This window comes from Bicyclus anynana, chromosome 15 (genome assembly GCF_947172395.1).
Source record: "Bicyclus anynana chromosome 15, ilBicAnyn1.1, whole genome shotgun sequence".
NCBI lineage: Eukaryota > Metazoa > Arthropoda > Insecta > Lepidoptera > Nymphalidae > Bicyclus > Bicyclus anynana.
The window spans coordinates 2,267,079-2,291,018 of record NC_069097.1 but is presented as its reverse complement, the minus strand read 5'-3'; the positions used below and the strand labels follow the sequence as shown (position 1 = coordinate 2,291,018).

At 36.8% G+C, this 23,940-nt stretch overlaps 1 protein-coding gene across 2 annotated transcripts; it reads right to left on the bottom strand.

The window, feature by feature from the left end:
* Window positions 1-367: 367 nt before the first annotated feature.
* On the bottom strand, window positions 368-23,940 carry LOC112046269 (myc proto-oncogene protein). 2 transcript variants are annotated; one of them, XM_024082867.2, is made up of 3 exons: window positions 23,637-23,940; window positions 20,883-21,554; window positions 368-4,678 (listed from the first exon to the last, which is right to left on the bottom strand). In XM_024082867.2, exons 2-3 carry the CDS (start codon window positions 21,412-21,414, stop codon window positions 4,143-4,145), a joined length of 1,068 nt encoding a protein of 355 aa, XP_023938635.1. In that variant the 5' UTR covers window positions 21,415-21,554; window positions 23,637-23,940; the 3' UTR covers window positions 368-4,142. The 2 variants fall into 2 exon arrangements, with proteins under 2 accessions (XP_023938635.1, XP_023938636.1); XM_024082868.2 differs by lacking the exon at window positions 23,637-23,940 and adding an exon at window positions 21,795-22,250.

The following is a 23,940-nucleotide window of genomic DNA, read 5'->3' as shown; positions in this document are numbered from 1 at the left end:
GCTTGAAGAAATATGTCCACACGTGTATAATACCTCTTGATGAACTTATTTACTAAAGTTACCTATTATATTATTATTAATATGTTTCTGAGTGGTCCAAGATTTGATTTTTCTTTTGAATTAAGTATTAAGGTAGGTTTTGACAATTCTGGTATGCATCACAATCTAATAAAGTACTTCAATGACAAAGAAGCGCTTTCGCCTTTGCCAATAATGGTGTGTCATGTTTGGCAACGTTATCTCAAAGTAAACCATAGACACACTTCTGTGCATATACCTTAATTTGTTGATATAGATTAACCGCTCATCTATTATAATACTTAAACTGTTACTGGACAAGGGAAATGAGAAAATAAAAATCGTAATGTATTTTTTTAAATGCCGAAATGAGCAGAGCTCGGGAAACAGCTCCCCAACAGTACCACACAGGTACATAAAATCACAGAATCTGAACGTCAATTTACAACTACCCCCAAATATACACCAAAAAGTATAAAAATCACAATCTTCTATCCAACTGTTTCCCACCTCTGCACACTCCGACATACATTTATTTTCCATATTTAATGATTATCTTATCTTTCGATACACATAATTAAGGAACAAAAACCAAAAAAACTTTTCTTTTCACAATAATAGTATCCGTTAACTCAAGACCGTGGTAAGTACACATGTTTTCTTGTATTTTCTAAACGCCGCTTCAAAGATTGCAAAGTGCAAAGTTAATGTTAGGCGGAATCTATTTAGCATCTTGCATTCTCTGTAGCGGGGTGCTGGCAACCGTTGTCTGCGCACGCGCCGCGGGAGCGTCCTATCGCTTCCCGCCATTTTTAAAAACATGGCTGCCAACCGGCCGGCATTGAAATAACGTTCAATTTAAAATTCGTACCTTTAGTGCGAAATCGCAAACTCCCTAGAATCTTTGTATTTTTAAAATACGGAACACTAGCGTGATATTTTAATTAATTATGTAACATTATTAATTTTCAAAAAAAAATACATAGATTCCCGAGATTTGCGATGTCTTACTGAGGGTACTGGCAACCCACAAACAACGGTTAGATGTTACAGCTTACATAGGATACTATACAAAAGAAAAAGTAATAATAATTAAACTATAACATGACTTAATCATCCCAACCTTAATTTTATAAAATATACAAACCAAGTTGCTAATATTTTGTCTCTATTCATTATTTCCATTTGGCAGTGGTGGAAATGTGCCTTGTCACAAATTATGTGCATTGCCTTTGCTTTAATCATTCCGATTAGTATGTCGAATATAAAGCTGTCATTCCTTACTATTAAACCATTAACTTACTGACTTTTCCTTATTTAAATCTATTTTTCCATTAAACACTGAATGAAACCAATGTTACTTTCAAAATAACTAATTCAATATCTTTATTATTTATGTCAAGATTAACAAAAAAAAAATTAAATGCAGGTACAACATTCGAGAATTCGTAACTCTCCAGTTATGAAAAAAAAAAAACAATTACTAGAAAAAAAATCGTTTATAAAAAAGATGACATACATCTATGATCTAGTCCCTATTATGTACATTTTTACGCCTAGTGGAAGATAAACTGCGAATCTTTAACGCGATATATACACGGCGATTTACATTTTCTTCTTACATGGGCGACCCTAAGTGGTTTTTTTTTATATTTTGGCTTTCCGTGTGCCAATCAGTAATTACAGAAAAATTTAAAGAAGTACATGAAACTCTGAAAACAAAGTTTATCCTAAAAAAAACATACAGCCGAAAGTACAACTCCTTTCCGTCTTTTTGAAAGTCGGTTAAAAAATACCATTTACCATTAATATAGCCGATTTTTGGTAAAGTACCAGTGACTTAACGAATTTATTACAAGCCGAAATTGTTGATAGAATCGCCATTGTAAGACCAGAAACTGATCGCCGTGTATAAAACCTCCTCGTGTACCACTACCTATAAGAACAACGCTATATGCCTACAGTAATATTTCTCACAAAAAAATATTTCTTGCAACTAATTCGAGTATAAACCTAATATTATCTATATATATTTATATGTACAAATAGCAAGGCACATTCCGCACACAATTAAAGCCTTCATAACTTACGATTCTGCTGACCATGTGCTTGATAAAACATCAACCTATGCGAAGCCCGGCTAGAAAGCACGGCGCCCAAGATACAAACCAGCCCCTCTTATTGCGTTGCTATTCAGACAGGTTGCCAACCGGTTCCGTCTATACAAAACACGATGATTTGAGAACGCCAAACTCGTCAGTTAGCAACTGTCAAAAACGAGAACGGAGGGTAGTCCGGTTGTTTGACATTTCCTTCCCAACCAGGCTTACGCTTTCGACTTCGTAACTATCGCGATACATCACTAACTTACTGCAATAAAATATTAATATAATAATAATAATAATAAAGAAAATGCACATTTTCTATTAGTAGGTACTATGAGGAACTATTTCGTGGTTATTTTTTTATGTTAAATGCCCAAAAACGGGCCAACTGCAATTAGGTTTTGATGTTGTTATCAATATACACAGTCTATTATTTCTTTTTTTTTTTTGTATCATAAAACTGACACTAGTCACTGAGATTTCACTGGCTGAATGTTACAATAGTAAGAAACATATTTAATTTTAAAACTATTTGATTATTGCGATCGTCATTATGGTGTGGATAAAAATAAAAACATACTTAATCAAAGAAACGATAAAATTTGGATACAAAATGTAAAAATGTAGTAATAATGATGAATTAGAAAACGACTTCACGTGTCCAAATTATTTTCGACTTCTTAAATATAATGTTTCTGTTAAAATGTCAATAAATTTTACAAATTTACAGGTGATAATGATTAAGATATCAATATGAGTAAAATCGTTTTAATCCTTAAAAATAACTCAATCACATTTATAACCCTACAACGAAAACAATCGGACACGTGTACAATTTATTAAAAATTACCTTATCGATTCTATACAAATGATATACACTTATGTATATATTATACATTTTGATGTTGGGTGCAAATATACTAACGTACTAGAAGCCAAAAAATGGTCCAACTTTTTATTGGTTTTTGCGAATATATTGTTTTTTATTTCATATTATATGTACGGAGTTAATTGCGCGATTAAAATATTACGTGTAAAAAAAACATTAAAATTGTTAAAATTTACAAAATAACAAGAACACTACAAAAAAAACCGTAAGCGGAATTCTAAGACTGGGTAATCTCTACGGTCGCGGGCCTATAACGTATCGTGTACGCCCGAAATGTTGGCAAGACTGATGCAGTCGTGAGCTATTTCCGGCTTTTCCCAATCAGAGACACGGAGTTAGAACAAACGCCTCCATTTAAAGCTATATTGACGCGTTATAGTATCGCGATCACAATGCATACCCAGCTGAAGTGTACACTTACAATAATATCAAATCAAACAATATTGTATAAACAATATCACTACCCCGCTCTCATCCACTGTCGTAGAGCGAGATAATAAAGAAAATCCTACGAACCGGGCCGAAAACATATATAGTGGCCAGCGCCCCTAGAACTTCATGTAAAGCCAACGACAACCTTCTGCCAGCCTAACTAATAAATTCAAGACTATCGTCACTCTACCGATTATTATTTACATCATTAACGAAAACGCACTGCGATTGTCGCGTTCTCTACGGAAGGTCCAGTAAAAAATCTTAAAATCATGTCAATATAATCAAATCGGGATTTAATTTCGCTAACACTAGAAGTCTATTGTTATTTTAGTTTCAAATTTCCGAGGTAAAACCAGTCTACTAGTTCATAAAGCAGTCTGTAACTATTAAAGATGTTTTACTGAAGACCAATGGATGTATACACCAGTTTTATGGCCCACTTTGGCACAGAGAAACGCCGTTTGAGCAAAACAAACCCGCATTAATCGTGGCGCAACTAACCTAACGCGTATTCTCACAGAAGCAGAGTAAGCCGTAAATGGTGATAATGATAATGGATTATACCAACAATATTGGATGACGTAGACACCTTTCGTATAAGCATACATTCCGACTTACATTTCAAGTCCGTAAGTATAGCGCGGAGAAGGCCATGCCTCCCGAATGAACCTTTACCAAAAAAGTCCTTCACTCGCTCAATAGGGGCGGTAGCGCGATGCTTGCATGGTGCGAAGCTTTTTGAGCTTGGTGTACAATTTGTTCTGTTGCTTCTTGAGGTATTCCCTCTCGAGTTCCTCCTCCCGCAGTTTGCGGCAGAGGGCGGCGGCCTCGCGTAAGATGACAACTTTAGGCGCGCGCTCTTTGTCTTTAGTCGCCGGTATTTGCTTTTTGAGTTCGTCAAAGAGATTTTTGAGACCGATACGCCTCAAGCGTTCCATGTCATTGTGCATTGAACGGCGTTCGATCTCGGGCGAGTCGCCCTCCGAGTCTGTGTCCGTGTTGGAGCGTCCACGTCTACCTGGACCTCTCCGCCGGCGCGGGACGGACGCACTGGGTATGCTGGTGGGTGGTATGAGACGCTTCCTGGCCGGCGGTCTCGTCATGACGTCCACAGACCGTTGTATGTAATGCCGCTCTTGCACGGACGGCGTCCGCGACAGTGAGTCCACTTGCGATGTTGATGCCAACGGTTGCTGCGTCGTTCCCAGTGACACCACGTCGATTTCCTCCTCTGCAACAATAGAGAAGAAGTTTAGAATATTGTTTACTTTTTTATAATAAGCCTAAGTAATGATCGTAACCTAAAACGTATTGTCAATTATACAAAGGATTTGACAGCTTAGTAACTTTAGCAAGAGTTATCTTCATCTTTCAAAGAGGAGCAAGATTGCGCAGTCCGATTCTGCACTGGAATAGACATATAATTGATAACATAGTTTATTAATAAAGTAGTTGTAAGGCAATAAATAATACAAACATTATTAATTCAGCGCCGCAAAACGTGGATGTTTTTAAAATATTTTCAATATTTCCCTTACAGCTTTTATGCGGAATTAAAAATAGTTCACACATATTTGCTTCTACTATCGCTTTTACAAATAATACCCGCATATAAACCGTTTCATTCCTAGCATACTTTCATTCATAGAGCGTTCATTACGTTCGCATCACCATAAAAGGCGGGCGCTTGTCATAGCGGAGACTGCACTCTATAGTCTATAGATATAGTAGGAGTGCGGGACTAGATGTAGCCGGGATGCGATTGCAGCAGTCAGGTGGCAGGGGGCAGGGGGGCAGGGCGTCGACCCCGGCGTACTACCGCAGCGTCTGTCGACATCGATCCAGACGCGTGACGTCACGCTCGTTCGCGCCAAAACCAGAGCGCGTGCGCGGATTCTGCCGCAGCGTCCACATCCACACTCAATGGACGCGCGAGTGTCGACTGGCGGACACGTTTGTGCGACGCATGAGCTGCGAACAACTCGTATGCGACTTATGCAAAACTTTGTTTAATCTATTACTCGAACTGACTGTTTTAGATAAGTCCACTTATCAAAGTGGACATTGATACACAATTACCAAATTATTGCAAATCCTTAGGGACTTTTTTACTACTTGATTTATTAATATTTACTTGTATTAGAGTAAGCGGAACATAGCAGAGATGGTTTTGTACCATCCAAAATTGGCCGAATATCATCTTCACAACTTTAATTTCGCCCTTTTGGATGTACGTTTGGGTCTTTCCTAACGTTTTTCAGAAAGACTTGCGAAAAGCTACTAATTTTTATAACCATGATTAATTACAGATACACAATACACATCAATATAGTAATTTAATGTCACATTAAACAGAAACTATAAAACTTGTGGGCGGCGTACGGAGTTGGTGGCGTCAACAGTAACTGCCTCAACACGGGCGCCTCCCTATTATTATCTACCTGCCTTTTCTAGGGTAGAAGCCAAAGGACTAGAACCCCCAAATGTACAGGATAACTGGAAATCTCAGCGATGCAGGAATCGATAGTAATACTAGACCAGCGGATACTCGACCTGAATTCCGCACGGTTTTGCAATGGTCGGGAAATGCCGTCGAACGGTGTATAAAAGCGACATTGTATTTCTATGAATGAGACGAGTGAAAAGTTGGTAACAAGGCGGGCGTCGTGTTCGGGATCGTTTTCGATTGCGGATGTACGCTAATGTCGTACGTGGAAATACAACTGAGAGCCGGCTATCGCCACACCTTCGTAGTTTGACAAAAGCTACATAGATTATATTTATGTGTTGCACGCCTTACTTACATCAAAAGACAAACGGACTTCCCGGAATAAATTGATTGAAGCCTGCTTCTATAGTAAATAGGGTAAGTACGGTAGGCAACTGAGTTTAAACCATGGCGATTTTAGAAGGTAGGGGTAAGAGGCTGAAAAACATAGTTAAAGATTAACTTTGATAGTCTATGACGAAATGGACAAAAAAAATCAACCCAAAGAAAATTTATAAAAACACTTTTATGCAACGATTGAAGGACCAAAAGCCATTGGTCCTAACTCAATAGTTGTCTACCAAATTTAACATTTTCGTTTTGAATTGGCTGACAAATTCAGCATTTACAAAATGTCAAAGGCTACCTGATTAATCCCAAAGTCATTCAAACTCAGTAGCCTACTGTAACTAGTAGGACGATTGGCTGAGAAATTTAGAATTCATAAAATACGAAGATCTGATTGGCTGAGAAATTTAGCATTCATAAAATACGAAGATCTGATTGGCTGAGAAAGATCTGGCTATCATAGACTCACTCTACAATCTCGTACGTGGAAATACAAACACTTGCGAGACATAATTATGTCAGCAGCACAGTGACGGCAAGCGCCGCGCGGGCCCCGTTAATCGTCCGACAATTTCAGATCACCTCCGTACTACTGAAAATAGACGCGCGTTACGTGGGCGTGTCGATTACAAAAAAAACGCGCGCTTCAGGGACGCGCCAGTGATTTGCAACACGAAAAAAATCGCATAATCTGCCGATGTGACGATAAATTTACACGCAGACGCAATATTTTCGTTCGATTTCCGCATAGTTACGCGGCTCGTTATCGCCGTGGCGTGTTCGTCTAATTCTGTCCAGCCCACCGGCGCCTGTCTTTAAGTTCACGTATTCGCGTACACATTGGGTGTTTTGTAATACTTGTTTGACAACGCGTTTTTGGAGTTTTTAGACACAATGAAGATGAATTTAGTACTCGTAACAGTAGGATCCTTTCGTCAAAGCCTACATCTACTTAGCAACATATCCATGTTTCTGTCTAAATGTATGGTAGCCTGAAATTACTTACTAGCACAACTTAAAGCGCAGGGCAGCATATTTTGTTGCTCTAATTTACGGAGAAATCACGGCTCCTAGACTAATTAAACGGCCAATTTGATTACTAGCTATAAATACACGTAGGATTTCTTGATCGAACGAAATGTCTAATGTGTATAAGTTCTAATGCTCAGGGGATTTACTAATCAATCCTACAATAAGTAGATTTTAACGCTCGTAAGATTCACGGGGGTCGATTTTCCCGCGAAAATCTCTTCCTCTGGCGCCGGACGGTTAACGGTGCCAGTCGCGTTTGTTTCATCGCTACATGTAAGCGATACGCCTCGTATTGTGATCGTCGCCGTCTAGTGCGTATCTATTATATCGACATGGTCAGAGACACGGCTTTCTGTCTCTGGTCCCCGTTACCCTGTTACTCTTGACTGAGATAGTTAGCAAGAGCAGCATCGTTGCACTGCCAAATACTGATTGAATAATTCAGCCTGGATTTCGGATACAGCAGTTGAATTGAAAAAATAATGTTAAGATTTTAGTGCATAGGTTGAATAAGTTCAACCTATTTGTGTATTATAAAGAATTCATACATATTAGTATATAGTCTGGCAAGTTCGTTGATGTCACTCTAATGATATGCGAGCGACGGGGGGAAATCATGCGTGCGAGGAAGTGAGGTGCATCAATCGTAGATTTTTCATTGATCGCTATACGCCCCCCGGCCCGCGCGGACCATCGGGAGTTTCATGAACGAAGTTGCGAAGTAGGTATAATACCAGTTGATTTTGGTGAAATAAAGTACTTTCTACAGTTGATTGTAACGTAAATATAAACAAAATGAGCTAAATTGACAATATAAGGCTACACGCAAAAGTTATCATCTCGAACTAGCTCTCCCACTCTAGACTCGATTAGTCACAATTTCTAGGTACCATCTGTTACGCCGTGAGAAATCCTATGACTCATAGCATGGATACACTGATCGCAGTTCACCTTTTGCAACTAGTCTCTAAAGGTAGATCTAGATATACTTTGTGCATATTTTTTATACGTTGACGGCTTTGGATTCTTAGAAGTACGGGATATCGTCTCATCATCATCATCAACATTATCAGCCGATGGACTTAGGCCTCTTGCATGGACTTCCAAACAAAACGGTCTCGAGCCGCCAGAATCCAGCAGGTCCCTGCAACCCGTTTGATTTCCTCGGTCCACCTAGTGGGGGGTAGACTAACACTGCGCTTTCCGGTGCGGGGTCGTCATTCCAGCACCTTGGGACCCCAACGTCCATCGGCTCTTTGAACTATGTGACATACATCTTCTCAGCCTCTCGGGTTTTTCTAAAAATTCTTTATTTTTTTAAAACTCTGGTCTTTAAGATCCGTAGCCGAGCAAATTTCCTAGTTGACTTGTTCTAAATGCTCTAAGCTCGTTGTTGAACAACTAATGATATGTAACGTACAGTTTCCTGAACGAAAGATGTTCCCTCCAAAACAACTTCCGTAAATACGTAACACGCAAACCAAATGTTTGCAAACATACATACTTAAATTACTTCGCGATGAAAAGTTTATATTTGATTTGGAACCGAACGCGCGTATTTTATCACAATAAATACTAAAAGATGTTGGAAATTTTTGGTGTCAGCTGATTCGGATTAACTGAATGGTTTAATTTAAAGACGACTGGTCAAAATGATTTCCATTTGGCGTTAATGAGTTGGAATGGTTGGGATGTGGCAGTAAAACAAATAATATTGGAAACGGTGGTTCTGGCGGTGGTAATGATGATGGTGGTGGTAGTGGTGGTGGTAGTGGTGGCTACGGTGGCAATTACGGCGGTTCTGGTGGCTGGGGTAGTATCACGAATAACGGAAACGAATGACAGTTCATTTGAAAGTAAATGAAGAAAACAATTGACATTCAAGTAAATAAAATGTCAAGTAATCATTTGGTGAGATAAACCGGAATCCGCAATTAAGCCCGTATGAAGTCCACGCCACAGATTGCAATCGTCCAATTTACATTTAATTGAACAATCGTGTAAAATCTCTTGGACCAATTTACACTACAACATTAATTATATTTGTGTCGGAAATGTTGGGAAGGGAAAGTTCGCGATCTTGGTGTTTAATTAAGCGAGCAAAAGCCATCGGCGTCCCGTCCACTCCATGGTTACCGGCTTTTAATGGCTTGAGTATCCCCCTTAACAATGCGGCAAATGTCATTATAAGTTTGGAATTATCTCAAGTTTCAACCGTTTTCGGCTAGACGACAAAATATTAATTTATCCTCAAACGTTTTGAGAGTTGAGACGCGGCATCGTTAAGGAAAAGACGTGATTAAATATTACGCACATGTAGACGGATCTTGCGTTGCTGCCAAAACGCGATTCTCGAGTTTTCTTATTTAGTTGGTAACGCTTTATAATACCTAATAGGGTACTAGAATCCTGGGTAAAGTCAACACACCCGGTTTGAATATGTCGATATGAAATAATGGCCTTACAACATCTGACACTCGAAATTCAATGACTAATTCTCCTTTGCTCTTCAACTTAACAAAAGCCTATGCCAGGAATTGGCACGACAATAGTGCTATTGAGAATTGATATAAGTTTAATATTTGCAATAAAAATTCTAATATCTATGTAAAAGTCAGTGGAGATTATATGACGAGTTAGAATCGGCATAAAGGGGTTACTAGGGGGTTATGGTACCCAGAACGGAACGTTACTTTGTCAGGTGCGACCTGTTAAGCGCGCCGCACGCTCCGATAGCCACGATCCGAGAGGCCAAGTTCACTGGCATTTGAGAACGATAATTAAAAATTATCGTGACGCGCTCTCGACTCACGCCATCCTCTACAGGTTGTTTGATAAAGCCGCTCCTTTCCAGAGAGAAATAAAAAATACAACCAGTCCACAACTATAGAGATGGACTAAAGCCGCAGAGGTAGACAGCGAGGAAATGACATCGCATTTTAAAAGCAACACAAACTTAAAAGAGTTTTGTATAGTCGGTCATTGTCTCGATCGATCGACGACCGACATTATGTGTTTTGTAACAATTGCGTTAGTTCTTACGATCGATAAAGAGATTATGATAACAGCAATTTGACCTTGAATTTTTATACCGCTGCATTTAGTTGATAAGCGCGCACGAGTGCCCGACTTCGTTACTGATTTAGAATCAACCTGTATGTGTATCTTAGAAAGCATGTATAGCTGCTGCTAATTAGAATAAAGAGGCCATGCTAGTTCTTACAAGCAGCTTGTCTTATAAGAAATGTTGCCAATTACCTCACTATGTATTTTCAAACCTCTCAATGGTAACTTAATTGCTTCCTTAAGTGGTAGACCTCCGTTCTCAATGATTTAACAGAAAGAGCAGATGGCCCATTTGATCTTAATCAACAGGCATCGCCATTGACAACACTCGCTAGGGCTACGATATGCCCTGCACTGACGAACTCCATTGGTAGACTAATGATTACTTACTAGCTGTCATAAGCTAAATCACATAACATGTATTAGCACAAAATTATCTGTACTGCACTGCGTCTTCCAAAAACTTATCTAATAGAACGTCCAAAGTTTCACTTGACTTGACTATTTTAAAACGGTTCAAATAAATCAATTGTAAATGCTAATTCGCGGGTTCCGCTCGTAACTATCGGAGGAAATTCGGTCGAATAGTATTTCGGGCGCATTACGTAACCAAGAAAAGTCGGTCATCTCTGTTATAGTGAGCACTTGAGACCGGGGGCCAGCTATAATAGACGAGGCAGTAATTTATGGCCGTTCGATTGGTTACTCGACCTTGGCGAGGTTGTACGGAAGTTCACGGACGCGCGTGTGCGTAAAAAAACCATTATTCGTTTCGGGGCTTAAACGGAAGAATCGATCGTGGGGACTGGGAAAATGCGTTGTAGTTTTAAGTGTTCTTTTTTTGGTCGCAACGATATTTGGCAGTGACGCAATAGTCAATACAAAACACCAGTTGCCATTTCGAGGCAGATGCCTACGTAATTCGGGACTGTTTTAATTTTGTTTGCATTGTCTAAGGTTGAACGTGTAAGTTTGAACTTCATACGTAATTTGGGGGCCGGAGATTTTTTTTGCGTGCATTAAGTACTTGTCTGTGACTTTTGCAGCGATTCGCTGGATGCCGGCGGCTCAGGATCGTGATGTTTGGAAGTCCCTATAAAAGGCCTATGTCCTGCAGTGGATGTCCATCGGCTGAGGTGATGATGATGATGTTTTAAGTACTTTAGAAAAACTTTTGTTATCACGTACAAAATGTATTCGAATTTATAGTAATGAATAACTAATAAACTTTCGGATAACTTTTTGTAGAAAAGAAGTGACCTATTGTACAATAAAACAACATAAATGCATATTTCTGAAAAGGTCTGTAAAAATCGCATGTTCAAATGAAACCTTTTTTTTGAAAAACCATATTTAAAGCGTGTCTTTACATATTATATTATACATGTCAGTATAAACTGAATGCAAATTAGGGTCAGTATTGTTGGAAATAGCATACATAATTTGTAGGTACGTTTCACCAACGTCCTAATTATAATACAAAGCCTAGCATTGACCTATCAAAATGTCACAGAGCATAAGCCAAGAAACGGCATTTTCATCTCACAGACGTTTCCGGATTTTTTTTTAAATAAAGAACCAGTTTCTTCTGCGTAATAGTTTTTGTATAATTTTCTGTGAAAACCACACCCATCTATATTATAAACTGGTAGGTAAACTTGTGGTATTGTAGGGGGTAATCTCTGGATCTACAGACCCATTTTAAAAAATATTTTACTACTAGAAGGCCCCTTTATTTCATGTTTCATGAGTGTCATACTGAATAACTAAACGAGATGTTTGTGGTTTTAGTCGTGTAATATTACTGTACCGATTTTTACATCGATTTAAGTTTTAAATCACGTGAAATCGTACTATGCGATAGATTTGTGACCCTCCCACTCTTATTAATTAGAGATATTACGTAGTTATCTTGTCGAAGGCGTCGAGTTTGTCGCATAATGAATGAACTAGTTGCCAAGGACAGCCAAACGAATTATTACACACCAATGGAAAATTAACGAATAAAATAATCGACATTATCACTTTATTTGAGTTTTTACGAATACGGTGAGATCAAGGTGAGTTCGTAGTTATCTAGTTGCCGTGGTAGTATCATGCGGCATATAGTACATACTTAAGACTTTTTCGTGATAAGACAATACAAATTTATGTTAGTGTAACACATCGTAACATTCGTTATCGGCATTGATAGGTGATTCACGAAGGCCACGCGGGGGCCTTTCGATCTTTTCAGTATCTGTAATGGCTTCTGTGTATAAAAATGTCCACGAGAATACGTGATTCTTAATTGACATTAAATACTTGATAGGACTGCGATATTGAGATATTAAGTTTAGGAAGAGCAATAATAAAAACGTTGTCTATATCAGGAATAAATGTTTTATGTTAAGATAGAACAATTCAATATTTGATAATTAATTTTGACAGTGAAAACGGAACAGTTTCTGAGTTCCCTTGCTGTCTTCCGAATGTTAGAGACGAGATATAGAAAGATCTGAGTTTACAGAATAACAATTGGGATGCTCAATGGCCTAACAACATCTCATCGTGATTAATGATATTCATTTTGACCAAGTTCTTATAACAAAATGACATAAAGACAACTAGAGACACTAGATTTTCTCGTAAAATTCCCAAGACACGCCTTTCCGCCAGTTTTCTTACGTGCTATTATGCAAGCGACACTAAATACTGGCCAAGTATCTAGACCGTTTTCCAATCGATACCAAAGATTTTATCTGTCGATGTAAAACGGTCATACTCTATAAACCAGAGACAGGAATTTCTATCTACAATCGCATATTGACCCAGTATTTCAAACATCTCGAACACGAATCTAGTTAGTAATCGAGCTGTGTGATACTTAGTTTTGAATATTTTAGCGATAAAGCACCAAGGTCACACCTAACTTTATTATATAATGATAAAGTATATTTGGGCACAGATATTTTGTTTTAAAAAAAACTAAATGTGATATGACGAACTTACGACTATCTTGAGTACTAATGGTGGAACGATTTTAATAAAACTCTTTTATCTGTTGTTCATAATTTAATAGATATTGTTTAATTCCTTGGTAGGGTAGGGCCTAGACCATTTGACGTGATTTCAAGAAGACATTTCAAGATTCGTTTACAGAGCAAAACATTTCCTAAAGTTTCTAATACTTTTAGCGGCAGACTTTTTGTCTGTTGCATACTCAAATTCTGCATGTGATAAGTAGGACAGAATAACTATTAATAAATACCTACTTATGTAAGTGCAAGGTATGTAGGTACCCACTTGAATGTGTGGTAATCGGTATATGATCTTAATAGACTAGTATAAGTTCCGGCAGGTAAAATGAACACTGACGGAATAGAAATGAAAACTGCTAATATTGTGGCAGCCTCTCTAAATTATCAAGATTTCTGTGTTTTTTCATCAAAGAAGGCGCGTGTAAATCAATTTATGTTTCTATTTCACTACATTTGACAAAGCACTGAAAAGTATTAATAGTCTACTACCCAAAGCCATTGCTCTTTTTTCACGCCGCAAAGTATACACGTATGAATGTGACAGGCAGTTGGTAACTCATAGCCGAGGTAAGGTTAGGTTCGGCTGAGTAACACAATATTTAGGTCGATTGAAATACCTAGTATAACTAACTGTCCAAATTGCTTTAACTACGCGCTTAAAGGCATTTACTACGCTGGTAGTTGGTAGGTACTTTGATAAAGTATAAAATAAAATTAAACATTTGAAATGGCAATATAAAAAAAAACTGTCTTTAACTATCAAATGAGATGATGTAAATTGATTAGGAAAATTGAGTTTCTTATTTTTTTACTTGACCTTGTCTCCATTTGACAGGCAATGATATAACTACTTACGTAATTATGTAATTGATAGATAAATTAAGTATGTATGTAGATTATTATATCTTAAATATATCATAATATATCAGCCTATATTAAAAAAAATACAGGACCACAAGTTTATCTTAAATCAGTATTTTTAATTTAAAATTAGGTGAACCCGTGTTTATTTAGAACAGTACAATATGTAAGCCTAACAAAGTGCCTATATCGGCTTTTAACCACGGTCACACATAGATAAAACTTTTTATTGGGTATTAGTATCCGATAAAAAAGAACGTTAACTATAAAGTTTACTTCGTTCCTTTAGCGTATAATGAATTATTTTTGTATTGCCGTATAAAATTTATAATCTGTGACGTACCGTGCGATCGGCTGACAATCGGTGTGGAGGAAGTTGGCATGTCTGTAGATGGTATTATCAAAACTTTACATTCAATTTACAAGCGACGAAAGCTAATACAAGTATCTACATAATTATGACACATACCATATTACATTTGTAATATATGGCGCATAGTATGTATGTATGTTGTATGATCAAATCAGCTGGAAACTCAAGTTGGTGTTAAAAATTGGCATGTTTGTTAATGTATTTTTTGTTTATAAAACTCTTACGTATTTTTTCGACGACGGATATTACGATTGGTCGTACATAACAAGAGTATGCCATATTGTATAAGATCAGCTGTGAAATAGTTGTTGCAAAAACCGTTGTTTTTAATTCAATATTGCAATCGGAATGTCTGTAGTCGGTCGCTAGCCGGGCGGTGAAACCGGATCTTTTGCCCTGAATCGCCTTAAAGGATTATTATTATTAGGACTTATCTATACAGCCCTGCTTAGTGTTAAAGATTTAAATAGTTAGTTAAGCTATTCCCCCATTTTTAAAAATTCACGTGTTCTCTTTCATTTTTGTCAATCACAATTACATAATTAGATACGTGGCAACACTTCACATTATAGTTTTAAATGTATATTATATACTTATTTCCACTTATTTCATTAATTTAGGTGAAAATATTTAGTGTCATAAATCATAGACAAAGAGCTGTTGATCGATTTGTTCAAAGTAGTTTTATGTCGATTATGAAACTTTAATAAGGTTGTGAAGCCGTTTTGAGTTATGAATGTTTCGTACTCAATAACGCGTAAACGGTTCAACGGATTTGAATAAAATATAGCATACATACAGAACGTGTTTTATCTTAGAAAAGCTAAAATAAATCTCGTGGATTATAAGAATAATATTTAAATTACAAGCGAACGAAATCATGGCCGATAATTTTTAGGTACTGACATAGTAACCCAGTCACTAAGCCGTGCTTTAGCTATTGAATATATTTATCATAAGTACCCACTGAATACAATCACGATTCTTAGAATAAGCTACAGGATTTCAAAAATCTCTTATTTTAACGAGGTACCTAATTGCTTTGCTTTTGTAATAAAAATATTTTATAACACCTTTAACAAACATAGCCATTGTTTTCTAACAATAGGATAAAAGAAATACAGTTTTGGGACCAGCTTACTTTCTTAGGTTGCCAATATCTAGTTTCTACTTGTACGTAATGATTGACGGTGACACAAAAAGTTAAATTTGGAACAGTGTAAATCACTTTCACAAATCGTTCACCTACAGTTAAGCCAGCTTCACACGTCATGACCGATTGTCCAACAGATCCAAACCCGATTGTTTAATAGATAAACTGGCAATGAATTAAATACACGCCAACAATAAAACTTGGCTGATAGACTTCGCTAAAGGCTTACTTAATAATTTAATATCCAACGTTGGAACCAACGATAGACAAATAGCAGTGTAATATTTCTGTTTCGCACACACAATCTAAAACGATAATAAGCAGGTCAAAAGCACCTAGCTTTATTTAATATATAGCTTATCAGTCAGAGTTTAGTAGGTTAACCGCGTTTATACACACGCGCCGAACTATGCCCGCTTGCGAAAATACCGACGTTTTACGACTTAAAATAAAAAAGCGACATAAACATGCGTTCAAAGGAAAACCCGAAGCGTATTTTCTATTTGTATTAAATAAAAAATGATTTATGTCCCGCTCGACATGCACTATATGTAAATTAAATAGAGCGCCCTATATTGCATATGATATCAATTTTTAGTCGCTGGCTCTTTGCCTTTGCAAGCTGTATTTAACACAACATACTTTAAATATAGTCGATTGAATTTCACTGATGTCCGCTTCGTCTTGTTTCATTAATTTTCACTTAGAAAACCTAATAGAAAACTTTGATTACATATTAATGATTACTAATATCAATTGGTTTCAACAGTTCAATGGGCGGTCCAATTCGCAAACAGGCAAATCGTACCCAAAATTAATTAGAGTAAAAGCTTAAGGTAAATTGCGAATTAGGTAAATTGCGTGAAATGAAAATTGGATAAACCACACCGGGAGGAATAAAAGAATCAAATCAGCAGAGATGTGAGTACTTAAATATTTAAAAAAAATGTTGTCCAACATAGTTGTATAGGTGAATAAAGTCTTCAAATGTAGAAGTAAACTCCCGGCAACAGATATTAAAGTATCATACGTATAATTACAGAGTTTAATGGATGTAGCCGGCGAGATATAGCCGTCTATCAAATTGTCATCCGGCCGGACTAGACATTGGAGTACCGCGCTCCGAAACCGGTCCGGCGAGCTTCGAGCCACTTCAATGAGATTCCTTTTCATTCCGTTGCATTGCATTCTTATACGAATAACGGAATAGACGAGGTGAGAGATGCCAAGAACGCGATTCTCTTCGATTTATTTATAACGTGCAATTAGTTTGAAAATCGATTACATTTTAGCGCGAAACCATAGACTTCTTTTTGTTTCGATTTGTCCTCATGGGACAGGCAAAGATCGATGGCCATACTGCCAATCGTATTGGAATCGACTTTAATGTCAACGGTTCTTTTTTCAAATAAAGAAGTAAAGTGTCGCAATGTTGAAATGAAACAAAAAGTTTCTTTATAGTTTTAAAATACTATAGATGACGTAAATAATGGATTGAATACTCCTACTTTCTTCAGTTCGGTTTACATTGAAGCAATCTACTCAGACCTAATTAATGTTTGTAGATAAATAAAATCGATAGCTGATTTATTTCCACTTTGAGTGGTTTTTTTTTTTTTGGAAAGGCATCCATCGAAGACTCATTCATTCTAATCAGTTTAAAATTGATTTCACGTGTAGATATATGATTGATTGCAATATAGGCGTAGCGGTATTAATAATATTTAATAACTAAACGTTAAGTTTAGTTAGAGCAGCTTAAATGTATAAGCAAACGTGACCTTAGTATAATGTAGGAGCTATCAGTTAAGTATTTATTATAGTGTTATTTATAGTGCTATAATGATTTGAACACAATGTAGTTTTAATGTTGCATGTAATATATCTACGCTATATTATTCGAGGTCGTACTAGTATAGTATAGTACTAGTACAAACGTGAGTATATAAAATGATGCGCAAATTAAAAAGGGCGCGCTCTTACGAATTTTCATTAAGCTAGGTGACTTTCAAATTTGATTTCCACGAAAATTTTCACGGCGTAGGTACATTTTTCTTAATACGCAAATCGAATGTACGTTTTTTTTTATTAAAATATGTTAAAACATATTTCTAATTCCCATTTCCTTTCGTATTTTATTCTTAATATATCCACGCTTGAAGGTCTAGGGTTCGATTTCCGATCGTTCGGACTATAGTCGTACTTCGTATAAGTTTATTTGGCGGGGAGGGGAAAATTTGTCATATCTAAAAAACATACTCTAAAAAAAGCAATAATTAGTTCTGATTTTTGTAAAATGGCAACACTCGATTCGATTTCTAATCCGAAGTATATAAATTAAACTTATAGATATGAACTTCAGTCGCGCTTTATCATTTTTATTGGGCGGCCAGACTGGGAGGATATTAACCTTAAACCAAGGATCGAGCAATGTCGGGACTATCGGGGCATTCGGGACGTCCCGGTCGAAGTTCCAGCGACCTCTAGAGTCCCTAGGATCCCTACTAATGCTGGTTTCGACGTAAACGGTAATTGGATGTTTGCTTTAGCACTCCGGGGTCAAAGTGAAACGAACCTAATGTTATTGGTATTAGAGATATATATTGTGTGTTATTGTTGTTTATTTTACGTGTTTTCCGTTAGGATGTGATGCTTTGAACTTTGTTTATTTTTTTTGTCTTTTATAAAACATGTTATCCCTTTTATAGTCAATCTTTTCTGGGAAGTCTGATTGGTTCCGTTCAGCCCTGCATTGTGTAAAGTTACATTTGATATCGTTCGTTTCCATGGCAACTTCGTTGTTAGTGACATCCTATAGACATAAAGTTCAAATTCTAATAAGAAGTGTTAAAGGCGAATAGTTCGTCGTCGAGTAAAATAGAGGAATCGCGCCCCAGTTTGGAAGTGTTTGACTAGTGCGTTGGTTGTAACTTGTAAAACTGACGTTGTGTGTGAGTGATAACGTAACTTTAGGCCCGTCATCTTACTATTACATCCAACGCCTCTGAAGACTAACGGTAGAGTCTAGACCCAACACCTGTCGGACTATGGACTCTAACTATACTTGCTATCAAGAATAATAAGTGACAACACAAGTGGTAAGTGGCAACACTGAAAACAAACATAATATGGAATTAAAATAAAAAAAACATAAGTTTCCAATTGGATATTTGAAATTCTATTAAGACTAACATAAATGTGTTTCACCGCTAGATGTCGCTAATAGTCACTTAGATTGGTAAAAAATGTCTTTTGAAGTTTTTATTGATTTCCCTGCATTACCCTTGTTTAGAGCGAACAAAAATATAATCAAATCGGTCGATTCGTTTTCTTTATAACTTCTAGACAGAATGGCGCTGCGTCGCTGCACTTCACACTCCAGAGCCAAGTATCTGTGAGACTGGAACCGAACGAGTCAATACGCTAATTGACTAGCCAGTGCATTATCAACTGAGTTGTCGAGCCATCAATCATTTCTAATCCCATGTCTGTCATCTATTGACATTTATGGGCTCAGTTGATGACACACTTACTATACTATTAGAACTATGATCGGGTCAGTTCAAATTCCACTACATGTCATGTCAATCTTAAGAAGAGGCATTAAGGTTGAGACGTTCAAGGTCGCAGGCGAAGGTTCCGGAAGCCGCTGCGTCTAGACGAAGGGGCGAGGGGTGAGACGAGGGACGAAGGGGCGCGGTCGATACGCAGTTTCCCGCGCTCTTGTGTTAGCGCCTGCGTCCCAAACGCGACTCCATCTTGTTCTCAAGTCCCTAATTACTATCGCGAAATCATTTACGATACGTTTACTACCCAATTGAACAACTTGTGGGCAACTTTTCAATAATTGGAGCAAGTTGCAAGCAATGTCGATAAGATTAGATGTGTAAGCGTGCGAAATCATTTACTGTTAATAAACAATTGAACAACTTACAAGCAACTTTTAAATAATTGAAGCAAGTTGTAAGCAATGTCGATGGATAAAAACTATGGGCGCGCGAAATCATTCATGATATGTTTACTATCCAATTGAACAACTCGCGGGCAACTTTTATATAACTCAAGCAAGTTACAAGCAATGTCGATGGTATAAGACCTATGGGCGCGCAAAATCTTTACGATACGTTTACTATCCAATTGAATAACTTACGGGCAACTTTTAAATGTTTGAAGCAAGTTGCAAGCAATATCAATAAGATAGTTCTATGAGCGCGCGAAATCATTTACGATACGATTGCTATCCAATTGAACAACTTCCGAGAAACTTTGAAATAATTGAAGCAAGTTGCAAACAAAGTTGACAGGAAAATATGCAAATTCTTTCTGTACTTTACTATGCTAATTGAACAATATACATACGGGTGAACACAGGGCATAACAGTCACTAACTTACTCTCACAAGTTACAACTCAGTTTATGAACATGTTTTCTGAAATGCCGTGCGTGAAAATGCTAATTTTTTTTTACATTATTCAGCACGATGTCAATAGATTAGGTGCGGGTCCTCAATAAACCTCGCGTCCGTCAAACGTCCCCTACATTTGAATTTTAAATCTGACAGACAACGAATCAAAATATTTAAACGATCGATTTATTATACCAATTTGGTGTCACGATCGTGTTTTCGATTATACGTTAAACTATTAAACATTGCATAACCGGATATTGATAAACATTAATCCCCGATGCGCACTTCATTAAACATAAAAACACTGTTTACGCTAAGGGCCCGCGCAGACAATAGCGTCCAGGCGGTCTGAGTTTTGCGTGCGAATTTTCCGATACAACAATTCATTTGTTTGGCCAATAAAAAGAAAATAACTGTAAAACCTACCTACAGCCTGTAAATTACATATTTCGACATAATTGGTAATTTAAATGATTCTGTCTGGTAAAATTTCAAGATAACCTCTTTCTTAAAATTTAAAAACCACTGGAGTGTTTTTGAATCTAAAATTGTCAGTTGTGCTTGAAACCGATTATTAAAAAAAACTGATGCTGAAAAGGTGACGACAACTTTAAGAATTTGAATTCGGAACGAAGCTGGAAATCAACTTTTTTTGGAGATTGAATTAAATAAATGAAAGCACTAACCTGATTCACAGGAGTCCGAAGGTGTTTGAACGCCGAGGTAGTCGATGTGTTGCCGAGCTAGAGTGTATGAATGATCAGCTGCCACCGCTGCAGAGTCCCTCAAGAGCCGTAAAGCCGTTCCAGCCACGTCGACCGCATGTCTAAACTGCGGTGGTTCATCGCCATCCAACGAGGGCGGAGTATCAGGTCTCGCTGGAGAAGCTTCCCGTCGGAGTAGACTCTGTCCAGGCGTAGCGGTGATCAAATCCGAGGGCACGAAAGTGTTGGTCGGATGCACAGAGTCTATACACGATCCAGCCCACATACAATCGTGGTGCACGATGTTCTCTTTGTGCAACTCCTCAGGAGATTCCGCGATTCTCCAATCGCTATCGCTGTCGTTCAGCAGTGACAGATTTGAAGGCGAAAGCAAGTCCAGCCGATCTGTTTCGTACTGCACTTGAGTCCAAAACTCTGTCTGAGCCAACTCCATTGTCTCTTCGTCCAAAGTCTCCCATCCGTCGAAGTGGAGTATATCTAATGGTGGAGACATTTTGTTTTGTTTTTTCCTTGTTTTTTTCTTTGTATAAACTAAAACCTAACTAGTATTTTAAAGCTAAGACGAAGTCGTCGATATCACAGGGCCCTCTTATCACAGGGACGATGCGCGCAACGGGGTTACACGCACACCGTCTGAAACAAAACAAACGATCGCTCAACACAAACATCGAATTCCCGTATAATTTATTGCATACAAATTGTGTGTGTCTGTATAACCGCGCAATTTGAGTATGACTGTCTTAAAAGAAGAATTAAAAAAATAATAGGATGGTTTATCACATTATCATTCATATTCACTTTTCATTAACGCATATTGCACCGCGGGATATACAATTTATCTTTAAGTATTAAATTCTTATAAAATAAAGTTACCTAATATTGCACAAAGTCCGGTATAAACTAATAAGTAGATGTGGTGAATGTTAAAATAATAAAAAAAAAAACAATAATAGTTATTTAAATGTTTTACGTAATAAACACAAGGGGTGTTGACCCTTGTATTTACAAACACATCCCGCGTCTACACTGCAAGACAGTTAACTATCAACTGTCCTGCATGAAGCACCAAAGTAGACTGAACTCTGGATTGGCATACAAACTCTTATAAAGGGTATGTACATCGGTCTTTGGCATATCCCAGTTCGTACAAATTAGTCATTATGCGGTGCCCCTAATATATTTTTTTAATTTTCTACCTGGTAATTCCGGGTAAAATCAGGTAGAAGCGGATTCAACGAAAATATTAACTTTGTTGACACTGCTGCATTGGCGCGAAATTCTGTTTACTAATAAACGTTTACAAACGCTACGTTTTCCCGCTATTTTCCGTTTTCCTCAGTGCATGTAAATACATAATAATTAATTAGTATTACATGCGTTGTGTTGAATAACAATTAATTGTTTATGGAACCTTGTAAACTCTGTTATATAACTTATCACGATTAAAACTAAATAATATAAAATTACAAAGTAACACATTGTGGTAATGTATTGAACGATGTTTCTTAATTTTACAATAAATAATATATTGTAAGAACATAAAATATGAACTTATTATATAGGTAATTGTAATTTTTTATACTTCACATCTTTTATCTAATTAAAATTGACGAATTAATTTATCACCAAATAAAGATTTAATTACCTATTTAGTTTAATAAAACACAAAAGGTACAATTTAACTATTAAAATAAGTATATTTTTAAATACATTCACTAAAACTATAAAATTAATACTTAAAAATACTTATCAAAATTTGCCGCCCTTGTTAGGGAATAAATAAATATTTATTTAAGTAGATACTAGGCAATATTAGTTAATTACGTATATGCATGATTTTTTATTTGTTAAGTACACACATAAAAAAAAACACTAGATTTTTTATTTAAAATATCATTTTAGAGTAAGCTTCGTAAAGTATTTTTCGTATATTCTGAATCACAATTTCCTACCTTGGCCGTGAACTTTTTTTTTTAGATTTCTCATAGTTATGAAATCATTTTAATTTTTTTACTGCGTGAAATTAGTAACATCAACCTCACTACGGTATGTGAAAATGTTTTCGGTAAACTGGTAGGTAGCCATTTATATATTTAAATTTATTGTTCCCGCCACTTAATAAAATATGAATTTATTAATTCCTAAATAAAAATTAAATACCTTTAAATTAAAATAATATTTTTGACTTTAAAATCGTAGTACAATTTATTATTTATTACTTTAATTTTGTGAGGTTTACGAGAAAAAATTTTGGCGCAAAATTTTGTTATTTCAAATATTCTTTGACGATATGCCATATACGAGACAAGATCTTTTAAAATTTTTAGAGACATACTCAACCGTCAACTTTTATTAAATTAAAACATTGAATTTTAAAATATTACGGACAAATTATGAAAATTTACTTTGCCTAAAATTGAGTTTAACAACTTCTGTTACTATTTACAGTAAAGTTAAATTAAAATATTTTGACCATTTTTAAAAATTGTGATTTAATACTATTGTTTTACTACGATAAAGTATACCGTCAAGAATTTGTTTGCCGGCATTTCGCGGAACCAGCGTCGAAGCTGCTTCGCGACGGCAACGCCCCGTCTGTCATAATTATCGCATCCAGCTATCTACCAGAATACCCAAAAACAATTTTAACAGAACTACCACTTACCCACCAAAACACTAAACACAGTAATAAAATCATACAACATTATCACTCACCAAAAAGTTTGCGCAAATCGTGATCCGGCTTCAGCCGGCGAATTACACAATTTTACACAAGATTCTTCAGAATCTTCGACAAAGTTTTTTTCGTACACACTGCGTAACACTCACTGAGAATATGCGGTTGGTTATACAGCGTAAATTAAATATGGTACTTCTTCCGAGACCTCCGATTGAGTTAGTCAAACACTGAAACATTATTCGAATGCCGGCCGGTTCTAAGGAGAGCCGCGCGTGCGTTTCGTGTGGCGCCGTGGACACGACTAGTTGGCGAGGCGCGAGGTAGCGAGCGAGTAGCGGT

What these genes read in the sequence shown, in the direction of transcription:
- LOC112046269 (XM_024082867.2), bottom strand. Translation starts at nt 21,414, where the DNA reads ATGTCTCCACCATTAGATATACTCCACTTCGACGGATGGGAGACTTTG. An exon ending in TTCGGACTCCTGTGAATCAG is followed by an intron (nt 4,679 to 20,882) that starts GTTAGTGCTTTC and finishes CTATTGTTGCAG; the next exon opens with AGGAGGAAATCGACGTGGTG.